Here is a 12,288-nt window from a genome sequence, read left to right as displayed (position 1 = left end):
CATGGATATCTTTTTCTCCTGTGTTCATGTCACCTTTATCATCTCTAATTTCTTCTTTTACAGCCTCTTTCTTCCATTTCTGAGCTTCTTCAACACCCTCCAGAATATCTTGCTCCCTTCTTGATATTTATTTTCTATGTTCTTGCCAAAGTCCTCCCATGACTTGTTTAGCCAGTTTTACACAGTGTTTAGCTTTCTTACATTTGTTTCTGTATTCTCTAAGAGCACAAGCTGACTTATTTGCAAGGAAATTTTGATGTGCTTTCTGCTTTTCCTTCTCTTCCTCTTTAACTTCCTGTGTCCACCATGGAGTTCTGATTTTTCTATCCTTGCAGACAACCTCACCACATGCCTCTCTGGCTGAATCAATCAGTGTTTTCTTCAGGGCTTGCCACTGAATCTCCAAAGTTTGGTTCCTGCTCTCAAACGCTTTCATTTTTTCTTCAATCACGTTTGTGTATTTTAGTCTGCAGTTCACATCTGAGAGCTGCTCAACTTTTATTGACTTTAAAACTTTCTTACATGTTCTTCTTTTCAAAATGAAATTCAATTTTATTCTGCTCAAGACTAAATAGTGATCACTTCCAATTTCAAATCCTCTGTACACTCTGGTGTCCTGTACCAGGGAGAAAACATCACTATCGACAATAACATAGTCAATGAAATTTTTCTTATTCCTTGACTTTTCTTTCCATGTGAATTTGTGCACATTTTTATGTTGGAACATTGTGTTAGTAATAACCAGTTCATGTCCGGAGCAGAAATTTAACAGTTATTTGCTATTTTTATTAGCATTGCTCTTTTCTCCAAATTTTCCCCAAATATTTTTGTATATCTGACAATCATTTCCTACTGTACTCTTTAGATCCCCAACAAGGACCAACTTTTTCTTTTTCATTGTGTCAGTTGCTTTTTCTAATGCCTCAAAAAATTCCTCCACTTCTACCTTAGTAGAACCTTCTGTGGGACCATAGGCACAAATAAGTCTCGTTGTCCAGTTCCCCATTCTCACATTTACTGCATGCCATTCAAGAAGAGTAGTATCGTATTTAGTGTTGAAAACTATGGCTATTCCTTCTTTTCCTTGATTATATTGCCTGAATATAATATTTTGTATTTATTGCTCAGAAAGATCTCACCAGGTTTGTCTATTTTGTTTCAGTCACCCCTATTCTGTTGATCTGGTATTTATCCATTTCCTCAGCTAGTTCCATTTCTTTGCCATTCAGGTTTCTTATGTTGATAGTACTGATCTGGAACTCTGGTGATGTTGAGTTGGGGTAAGTTTTAGGATTTGTTCCAGTAGCTCACTTTTTACTGTTTGCTCTTGTTCCCTGGCAAAAACAATGGGGGCCTTGTTTAACCGGGCAATGCCCCAGCCAGCATGAAATTCTGTCACGTTGTACCATCATTTGAAATTTTGGTTTAAGCCAATAAGAATATAATTTTGTTGGCCTAATCCCAAATTGCCAGCCCATCCTCGTCCGTTCAGTATCCAGCTAGATACATAACAGGGTGCACTACGAGAAGGTGAGGATTGGACATCAGGTCAGAAGCCTTGGTCGTTTCTCCACATTCCTTTGAGAGCTATGTGGAGGTCTCCTCTCAGTTATATAGCTCTGACCTTAAGCACTCCCTTTTTTAAGACATTTAAACTGGCTTATAATTTTTAGTAATCTTATTATTATCAACAAACCTCCATGGAGTCAGGAGACTCATTGTGGGAAGTCCCATTTACACATGCACAGCTCATCATACCTCGACTTAAATGCATTCACTCTCCCTGCACTCACCACACTCTCAGGCAATGCATTCCAATCACCTACCACTCTCCATGCAAGAAATCTATTCCTCACACCCACCTTATACAACTTCCAGGAATGGCCTCTTGTTCTCCCCCCTTTCTCCAGATATTCTATAAAAAACTCATCTACTCTTTTCTGGTAATTACCCCTTACAAAGTTATATGTCTCTATTATGTTCCCCCCCCCTCTCTTTCTTGTAATTTTGTATTCAGTCCATCTGTCCTCATATTCCACATTCCAGAGACCAGAAACCAACTGAGTTGTCTCTGGACACTCTCCAGCATTTCATTATCTTTTTGAAAACCAGGCAACCAAATCTCTGCACAGTAATCCATATATGACTTGATCAAAGTCTTGTACATTGGCATCAAAATATCCTTATTTCTATAAGTCAGTGTTTCTGGATCATTCCCATAATTCTCTGTGTTGTCCTTACAATTTTAGCAAAATGTCCATGAAATTTGAAGTCCCTATCCACTACAAACCTCAAATCTTTCATCTCCTCCACCTCCTCCAAAATATCCCCACAATCCTATATCCTGTATCTTATCTTTGCTTCCTGAATTTTAAAACTTTATGCTTTGCAACATTAAACTGATATTCCCCTACACACACTCACTCATTCAGACAGTCTATTTAGGTCCTCTTGCAAAGATACAACATCTGCTCTACTTCTCATAACTCTCCTTAACTTTGTGTCATCTGCAAACAACTGTATATCACTGCATTTAAGCTCTTTCCAATGTATTTTTATATGCAAATTAAACATGGTCCCAAAACAGACCCCTGTGACATGCCACTAGTGACTTTTCTCTTCCCAGAAGTACATAAAAATCTTTATGTACTTGAACATAAAGGTTTTTCAGATATCTTGGAGCACAACAGTTATAATTCATACCCCAAATGTAGCCCATAAACATGACTGATATTGTGGGCAGCGTTAAAGCAATTATAGCTTTATCTGACCTAAATCACATACTTTGTCCACAATACTATGCCTGGATGAAAGATATTATCAGGTTATACAGAATTACAGAATTTATGGTTCTCTGATCCTTTCATTCTATAGAACAGCCTTAAACAGACAGCATATGTTTGCACGGGGGAATGCATTCTGATGCATTTTCAACCAGGCTGTTTATGTAGTACTGAGGTAGGCAGGTGCTTCTTTTTATTTAAGTTATTTCTTTATTGGGACTCCCCTATACACAACCTGCTGATACATATCAGATAGCCAGTTTCTAATCCAATGCACTAATCTACTCTTGAACCCCATCTATTTCACTTTAAGTACTACTAGTTGCAAGAAACAACCATGTATTGAGACTCTTTGGATAGGCTCAATAAATGTATTTAAATTAAAATTCTTATGTAAAAATAATCATAATTTAAAGTTAAGAATATTTTTACAAATTGTTTTTTTTTCTGTAATACAAGTGTCTTCAGTGGTTGTTTCTGGAATTAGTTGTCTCTATATTGTGTATTTTTGGTTACCGAGATGGTGGAGTCGGAATGAGATGCATAGTGGTGGAAGAGAAGAAGAAGATAACATAAGTTTTCATTAATCAGATATTTAGTATACTTATATAGTTATACTCCTTATACTTATTTAGCGTTTAGTTGTAATAGTTCCTCGACACTATTTTGAATAATGTCAGCAGCGGCAGCTAAAATTTCAAATGGCGTATCACCAAGTCGTCCCCCATTTAAGGACTCCATTTTGCATGATATAATTTTGTGGCATATGGGACTTATGGAATTTGTGTGTCCCGGTGGTTATATATGTGGCAGGTGAGAGAAGGGGAAATATGTATATGCACAAAATGCAGGCAATGAGAGGAACTTGGTGAGTTAGAGATGACTATAACCGATATCGTTGAGTCAGAGGTAGTAGATTCTCCACATAGAGAGATGTGTGGTATGATAGAGGGCAAGAATATCGAGAGAAATATGAATGAAAAAATGAGAGCGGGGAGCGTGAAAGGTTGAATGATGTCAGGAAGGCAGTTAATTAGAGGAACACACAGAGAGAAAGTGTTACAGGAGAGAGAGTGAGGAATGCAGGTGAGCAATTGAGAACAGGGGGTAAGAGCTGTAATGTATGGGGACTAAATGATCTGTGGTGTGCAAGATAGGATGCATGAGGAGTGTTTTCCTGCAGAAATGATAGAAAGTGTGGCTATGGCAATTAAGAGCAGTGAAAGGGTGGATGAGATGAGATGGTTGGAACAAATGACTTGAGAAGCAATGTAAATTGTGCGTCGAGAGATATGAGAATCTTGCTTGGGGGGTTGTACAAAAGAAAACGCAGAGAGAAAACATAGTGTGTGTGTTGCCTAGGTATGAAAGTGACGAGTTGAGTAGAAGAGCAATAATATTGAATAATATAATAACAAGAATGTATCAGAAGAGAGGATAGGAATATATGGATGCTTGGAGGGTGTTTGAGGACAGAAAGGAATTGTATGCGAGAGACAGCTTGGATTTGAATGAGGAAGGGCTTATGCGTCTGGAGAGATTGCTGTTCTGAGTTGGTGTGTCAGTGCAGGGAAACTAGAATACCCAGGGTGGATAGCAGGGATTGCCTCTTGTGAGAATGGATACATTTGGAGAATGGCATTGAAATCAGGGAACGTTGAGCCCAGTGGAGTCTAGAGGGGATAATACTAGGTATAGAAACGGTGACATTTTTATGCTTTATACTAATTCCAGGAGTATCAGGAATAAAGGAGAGGAATTGGTGGCGCTGATAGCATCAGACTGGGACAAACTTATTGGGATCACTGAGACGTGGTTGACAGAAGAGGATATAATATCAGGATAGAAGTAGCAGGGTACAGCATTTTACGGCAGGATAGGAAGGGAAAGCATGGAGTACTGCTTATGATAAGTGACGACTTAATGCCCTCTAAGAGTGGAGGCTTTGGAAGGCAGTGACACCAATTATTTTGAAAGCATATGGTGTGAGGTAGAGATAGGTAGGACGGGATATTTAGTAGGGGTGTTGCTACAAACCAGGGAGCACAGTGGTAGGGACCAGGACATGTTTAAACAATTGAGCTTGGGAAGTGCAAGAAGAATGGTTGTTATGGGAGATTTGAACTACAGCAGTATAAAATGGGGAGAGGAAGATGCATGTAGCAATAAGGGAATGGAATTTCTAGAATTTTTGAGGGATAAATGTGTTAGGCAACATGTAACAGAGGGAATATTGGGCTCATGAGTTTTGGATTTGGTCATAGCATCAGAAGAGTTGATAATAACTGAGATGACATCTCTTTTACCAGTTGGAGAGAGTGACCTTGTTTTTTTGACTTGGACGATGAATAGACATGCAGGGGTATCAAAGAGGAACGTATATGGAATTATAAGGCAGGTGATTATAATAGTCTTAGATATCAACTTGGGGAAGTTTCATGGAGGACGGAATTGGAAGGCCGGGATATCATTAGTGCTTTGGAAGTTGTGAAGGAATATTTGTTAGCAGCAATAGTAAGCTGTATTTCACAAGTGAAGAAGAGGACACAATTTGGTGTAAATTATTTGACAAAGAATATTAAACAGGAACTGCATGTGAAAAAGTGGCTATGGAAGAGATATAAGGAGACAGGTGAAGAGCAGATGCATGAAGAATATAAGACACATGCCAGGAGATTGACTAGTATGGTAAGGAAGGCGAAACTGGAATATCAGAAGAGATTGGCCATAAGATCCAAAGAAAAGCCTAGGAAATTTTTTAGCTATGTGGCAAGTAGGAAGAGAAATGATTGTGGAAGAATGACATTGTGGGATAAACATGGGAATAGAGTGACTGATGCAGAGGACATAGTCGAATTGTTCAATGAACACTTTATTGGAGTATTTCATTCTGGAGGAGTAAATTTTAATACTAGATGGGTAAGGCAGGTTCGAGGTTTAGAGGTGCAGGAGGAGAGTGTTTTCCAAATACTGAGTACTCTTGATGCCAGTAAATCTGTGGGACGTGATGGTATTTCACCATGAGTTTTGAGAGAATGTGCTAAAGAACTGACAGCTCCTTTGACCTGGCTTTTCAATGAGTCTGGCTATGGGAAATGTGCCCAGGGAATTGAAGGAAGGTAAGATAGTGCCATTGCATAAGGATGGAAGCTGACTGGAAGTGTCTAATTATAGCCCAGTTTGTGTGTCATCAGTAGTTGTAAAGATCTTGGAGAAATTAGGAGTGACCACATACAGCATTGGTCAGATGAGAGTAATGTTATCTGTGAGCGTCAACATGGATTTGTAAAGGGGCGTTCTTGTTTTAGTAATATGCTAGCTTTTTATAAAAAAAGTTAGTGGAGCAGTAGATGAGGGAAAGGCATATACTGCCATTTTCTTGGATTTAGCGAAGGCATTTGGCAGGGTGCCATATGATAAGCTGATATTTAAGTTGCGGCATGTAGGTTTGGATGTCAAGTTGGTCAACTGGATTCAGTATTGGCTGTCCGATAGGCATCCGAGAGTTGTGTATGATGGGGCAGTTTCAAGGAGGCAGAAGGTTACAAGTGGGGGTACCAAAGTGCTCAGTACTGGGACCTATATTGTTAAATCTTTATGTCAATGACATTGTCAGTGGATTGCATGGGGATATTCAGTTGTTTGCAGATGATGTGAAGCTGGGAAAGGTGCAGATGTGGTAACCCTGTAGTAATAGTGAAGATGTGGTAACCCTGCAAGAGGATTTGAATAAGCTAGACAGATACACAAATAAATGGGGGTGTCTGTTTAATGCAGCAAAATGTAAGGTCTTGGGGTTTGGGACACTTCATACTCTATTGGAGGAGTTGGACTGGAGGAAGTAGGGGAGACAAGAGATCTGAGGTTAATGATTGATAGAAACCTGAAATTCAGCAGACATATTGCAAAGGTGGTGAAGGTAACACAGATGATTGCTGCAGTACTGAGAAGGACGCTGACCTGCAGAGATATCATTCCGTTGTGTAAGACCCTCATTAGATCACACTTAGACTACTGTTCTCAGATTTGAAGTCCCCATGATTTGAAGGGGATAAATTAACTGTGGAAGGAGTACAGAGGCAGATAACAAAGATGGTTTCAGGATTGTACAATGTTAATTATGAGGATTGAGTGAGGGAATGTGGACTGAAGAGTTTGATGGATAGAAGAAGGAGAGGTGATATGATTGAGACTTTTAAACTGTTGAGAGGTGGTTACAGGGTTGACACTGGGGAGTTCTTTTGCTTGGTTGAACAGTGGGAAAGAATGATGACATGGGGGCCATCCCTGCGAGTTATGAAAGGAAGCTGTGAGCAAGAGGGTGAGGAGTGGTTTCTTTGCATGGAGGGTGGTTGAACCATGGAATGCAAATGTCTGATAGAGTGTTGAGAGCGAAAACGATCGATGAATTTAAGGAGTGGTATGATAGACTTTGTGTTTCTTAGGAGGGACCTCCCACTATGAGTCTTGATAGACTGTGTTTCCTTGGAAGGACCTCTCACGATGAGTCTTTTGACTCCATGGAGGCCTGAATAATAATAATATTATTATAATAATATTATATTATTATTATTATATAATAATATTATTATTATTAGTTTTGGTTTCATAACACATATTGGCAGTTGCATTATGCTAGTGGTGCACTCTAGATTTAATCTTGGGGAGGTGGCGCCGAGTTAAGTATTCCATTAGAGAATACACACTACGCATTGCATACGACCTATGACTGATCATCTGCCATGATCTCCTTTGTGCTGGCTCAGCAAACGAGTCCGATGGAGCAATACTTTGTTCGCCTCGTTCAACAGTGGCCGTGATTCCCGAGAGCTATAGGGTATTCACACCTTATGTGACCTCTAATTCATAAGTAGTATAGAAATAGAAGACACGACACAATATAAATAAAGAAAAATATTTTAATTAGGAAAATATTTTTGGAAAATTTTCTAGTGTTTTTTCCATTTTTTTCCCCTTTTTTTGGGGTGGGTGGGAAGGCCCTCTTGACCCCCTCCATGGGTGCAGCACTGCAATGTGCTCATTATTGTTATTATTATTGTCAAAATGAAATGTAAAGCATTTGAAATTTTGATGTACTTACTGGATTCTGATAATTGTGTTACTTTCAATTTTGTTTATTGTAATTTAAAATTATAAATGTTTTGTTTTGAAAAGATATTCTTTCTCTGATACAAAAATTAGTAAATTGTGTGTGAAAGAGAACTGCAAGAGTTAAGGATATTAATACTTTAGTGAGGCAGGAATAATAATATTGTATGCTCTATAAGGGATATAACGGAAAGGATTCCATGGAAAAGAAGAAAATTTTATATTTTTGGAAAATGCCTATCCAAGAAATTGACACTGAACATTTTTTGTTGTTGTGAAAACAAGATGTTTAGTCTGGTAGACGTGATTAAGTATATGTCATACAATCGAATAATAGAATGAGTCAGAGAATGAATGATTTTAATATTTTGGATAAAGTTGCATCATCAAAGAGATAGGTTAGGTCTCTTTTCAGTTGTCTACAGAAAACCATGAAATTGATTCGTCCTCAGTTTAATATTTTATCTTGAATAATTTCCTCTCTTGCTACTTTTTTTTTTTGGTGATGGTGGTGGTGGGTGATCTCTAGGAAGTTTGTTCACTGCACGTCAATCTGAACTGAAACTAGTGTCTGATTTGCATTATATTTTGAAATCACTTATCCTGTCTCATTACATATTAGACCTTTACTTTGCCAACAGTCACTTATGACTATTTGAAACTGCATATGTGATAGATACATCAAGTTGAAAGTTTTTTCACATAAAGTGAAAAAACTTTCACTTCATTTTTCAAAAGACGAAAAATGAACTGAAACATGGCATGAATAGACTACAAGAGAGCATTTCATTCCCTACCACACTTCTGGTTTCTAAAATCAAATATTTGGAATTAGCAAAAAAGTTCATTTCTGGCTGCTGCTATGAAATCATGGAAAGCAACTTTAATAGTCAATAATGAACAATTTGGAGATATTAGCATTAAACGTGGAATTTTCCAAGGCAATTCTTTGTCACCATTACTCTTCAACATTTCTTTAATAACTTTATTAAAGAAATAATGCTGGATCTAATTTCAAAGCTGAATGTAGAAACTATGAAAGTTTCATAAAAATAAATTGACCAGAGAACTTACGGGAATACTCTCACCAGCATTCACGAGTTGCCTTAGTCTGTACCACTTAGAAAACATAGATGCTGTCCAAGCATCTCTATATACTGTATTTACTCAAATATGACTCACCCTCGCATATATCTCATATTCATATTTTTACTTCACAAAAAAGAAATGAAAAAGTTTCACATATACCTCGCACATGAAAAAAAAAATTGAAACTTTAAGAAATAGATAGGGAATGTTATTATGACAGTTTCAGATATTTTGGAGTTCTGTTGAAGAGAATCAGCATTTTAACTTATCAGTCGTTGACTAGCATTTGTAGAGTAGCACGATCTTTTGTTAATACTGCACCAATCATATGCAGCACTAGAAGTAGTGATATGGAATAGTAGATTCTTGCTAAGTCATATCCATTTTCAGCTTTCTTTTTTTTTTTATTAATTGTGATCTCATGAAATAATAAAAGGACAAGCAGTAATGAAATTGTTTGTTTTAATTTAATTACAGAAGCATTGCTGCTAAAGATTCAAATATATCGCATGATGAAGGTGAGCGGCTGGTTGCATAAATAATGTTCATAATTAAAATTAAAGGTTTTTTGTTTTATAAATAATGTGAGCATTTATAAATGATAACGAATACTGAAGATTTAATTATAAACATCAGTTTAGTTTTTTTCCTGAAAAACGTTTCAAAAATCCTCGCATATATCTATCACCACAATTTTTTAATGGGGTAAGAAGTTGGAGTTATATTCAAGTAAATGTGGTATTCGCTTTCTTTTAGTCCATTTTGATAAGGTTTCACTAAATATTTTATAATACTTATATAATTATATTATTATATAATTTATATAATTATATTATTATATAATTATATATATATATATAACACTTTTATAATAATAAATACTTTTTATGCTAAATACTTTTATGCACCAGCCGAGAGTTTAAAATTGCACCTCTCTGGCATTTTCCTTAGTACTGAAAAAGAGTTTTTGCTCTCTTAAGGTTTCTGTCTGATCTCTGAGGAGAACCAACCAGTTCGAAACAGCTATCAGGCCAGAGAAACCTTATGAAAATGGACTAAAGAAAGCAAACAGTTAGATACTTGGGTGAAACCTACGTTTTCTATATGGTCCATGCTAAGGCAAATTGTGAATGCCGGTGAGTGTATTTCCATAAGCTGTCTGGTCAACTTATTTTTATGAAACGGTCATTGTTTCTATTCGGCTTTGAAATAATGTTGGATCTAATATCCACTTATATAATTTTGCATCACCAAACTGAGAAGTCTTTTGGCTCTTTATTTTAGTAAATCCTTTGTCTCTGATTTTGAAGAAAACCAAAACTCGGATATGAAATTCTTATATATTATTATTATTATTATTATTAAGAGAAATCTTCTGGGAGTCAGGGACTCATCGAGGGAGGCCATACTACATGCACCATCATAATTATTCTTGAATTCATTCACACTGCTTGCACACACACAACATTCAATGACAATCTATTCCACTCGTGCACCATCCTATGAGAGAAAAATCTAGCCTGCACTTCCATCTTAGTGGCATTCTTTCTCAGCTTCCAAGGATGTCGTCTTGTCCTTTCACCACCCACCATAAAATTAAAAATTTATCAACTGAAATCCTGTATGATCCTTTGAGAAGTTTGTAAGTCTCAATTATATCACCCCTCTTTCTTCTGTTTGCTAGTGTCTGCAGTCTACAAATTCTCAATCTGTTTTCATAATCAATACTCCACAATTCGGATATCATTTTTAATGCTCTACTTTGCACTCTTTCTCTCTCCCCACTGTACCACAATCACAACGGAAAGCAGGAGACCAGACCTGTGCACAATAGTCTAAGTGAGGTCTTATCAAGGCCTTGTAAAGAGACAAAATGACATCCTTATCTTTCATGTCAAAGTTAGTTTCAGCATTGCAATTATATTTTGAGTTGCAATCTTTGCTTCATGGCACCTGAACTTCAACTTTCTATCTATTAGCACTCCAAGATCCCTAGCCTGATCAGTTTCATCTAGTTTAATCCCACCAATATAATATAATTTTTATACAACATTTGATATAATCTAATACAACATTTGATATCTGATCACATCAAAGTGCACGACTTTGCATTTACTGACGTTGAACATCCATTTTCCCATGCCCACATTTCCAGCCTATTCAAATCATTCTGCAAAGAATTGCATCTCAGCAGCATTTCTGATTACCCTACCTATCTTTATATCATCAGCAAATAGCTGTATGTCGCCTGTCAAATCCTCCCCAATATAATTGATGTACAGATTGAATAACAATGGACCAAGGGCTGAACCTGGTGATACACCACTGGTTTCCTTAAATTTTACAGACTCACATCTCCTGTGTACCACTTTTTGATATCTGTCAGTTAGCCATCCTCTTATCCATGCTAATATTTTATAATAATTCATACCCATATTCTCCCATTTATACTACAGTCTTCCTTGCTGTGAAAAGTATTTTGCCAAAAGCCTTAGCAAAATCAAAAAGTATCATAGTATATCCATTCCACTTGTCTAGTTCAAAGGTAACATTATTATAGAATGTGAGCAAGTGGCTAAAACATGACCTTCCCTTAGTAAACCCATGCTGTTCACTGTAAAGTAGAGATTCACTGTCAACCCATTTCTGAATGTGAGCCTTAATTATTTTTCAAAAATCTTCACCACTACTCCTGAGATACTGATTAGTTGATAGTTGGATACATCTGTCTTTTCACTACCCTTGTGCAATGGAATTACCATACATTCTTTCCATTCCTGAAGAATCTTCTCTGTTCTGAAACCCATATTAACCAGCCTGGTCAAACGAATAGCCAGTTCAGCTGAGCACTCTTTTAGCACCCATGTTGATATCCCATCAGTCCATTGCTGAATTGTTATTCAGTCTGTGCAACAGCTCCACTTCATACACCTGAGTTTCTTCATTATGTTGATAGCTTTTTCCAAAATCTTCACCACTATTCCTGAGTGGTGATACTGATTGGTCGATGGTTGGATTCATTTTAGCCAAATAGGTACTTATTAGTTGATCATCCTGTTCTGCATTCAGAAGAGTTATTCTTTCATATTCATTCTTTCTTTTACTTACAGCATATCAATAGAATTCTTGTTGGTTGTGTTTTGCCTGTAGAGCCAGTTTATTTTCATACTCAGACTTAGCTTTCTTTACAACAGTTATGAATATTACAGCTTGCTGCTTATAATTTTCATAATGAACATCATCCTCATGCACATGGTATTTCTTCCACAGTATCTGTTTCTTATGAAACTCTTGCTTAATAAAATTA

At 36.9% G+C, this 12,288-nt stretch overlaps 1 protein-coding gene across 3 annotated transcripts in view; it reads left to right on the top strand.

Moving 5' to 3' along the window:
* LOC150101224 (tRNA pseudouridine(38/39) synthase) overlaps positions 1 to 12,288 on the top strand; it is a 328,838-nt gene that overhangs the window by 137,527 nt on the left and 179,023 nt on the right. Inside the window, exon 3 of one of the 3 annotated variants that reach the window (XM_090401407.1) lies at positions 9,459 to 9,499. The exons of the other annotated variants lie outside the window; for them this stretch is intronic. Coding sequence (XP_090257533.1) covers positions 9,459 to 9,499 — 41 coding nt within the window. The remainder of the gene's footprint in view (positions 1 to 9,458; positions 9,500 to 12,288) is intronic. 3 annotated transcript variants of the gene reach the window in all.

The sequence above is a fragment of the Typopeltis vanoorti genome, chromosome 12 (assembly GCF_054136105.1).
Source record: "Typopeltis vanoorti isolate ZY-2024b chromosome 12, IOZ_Tvanoo_1.0, whole genome shotgun sequence".
Classification (NCBI taxonomy): domain Eukaryota; kingdom Metazoa; phylum Arthropoda; class Arachnida; order Uropygi; family Thelyphonidae; genus Typopeltis; species Typopeltis vanoorti.
The sequence above is the reverse complement of the archived record's forward strand: the minus strand, read 5'-3'. Positions and strand labels throughout refer to the sequence as shown.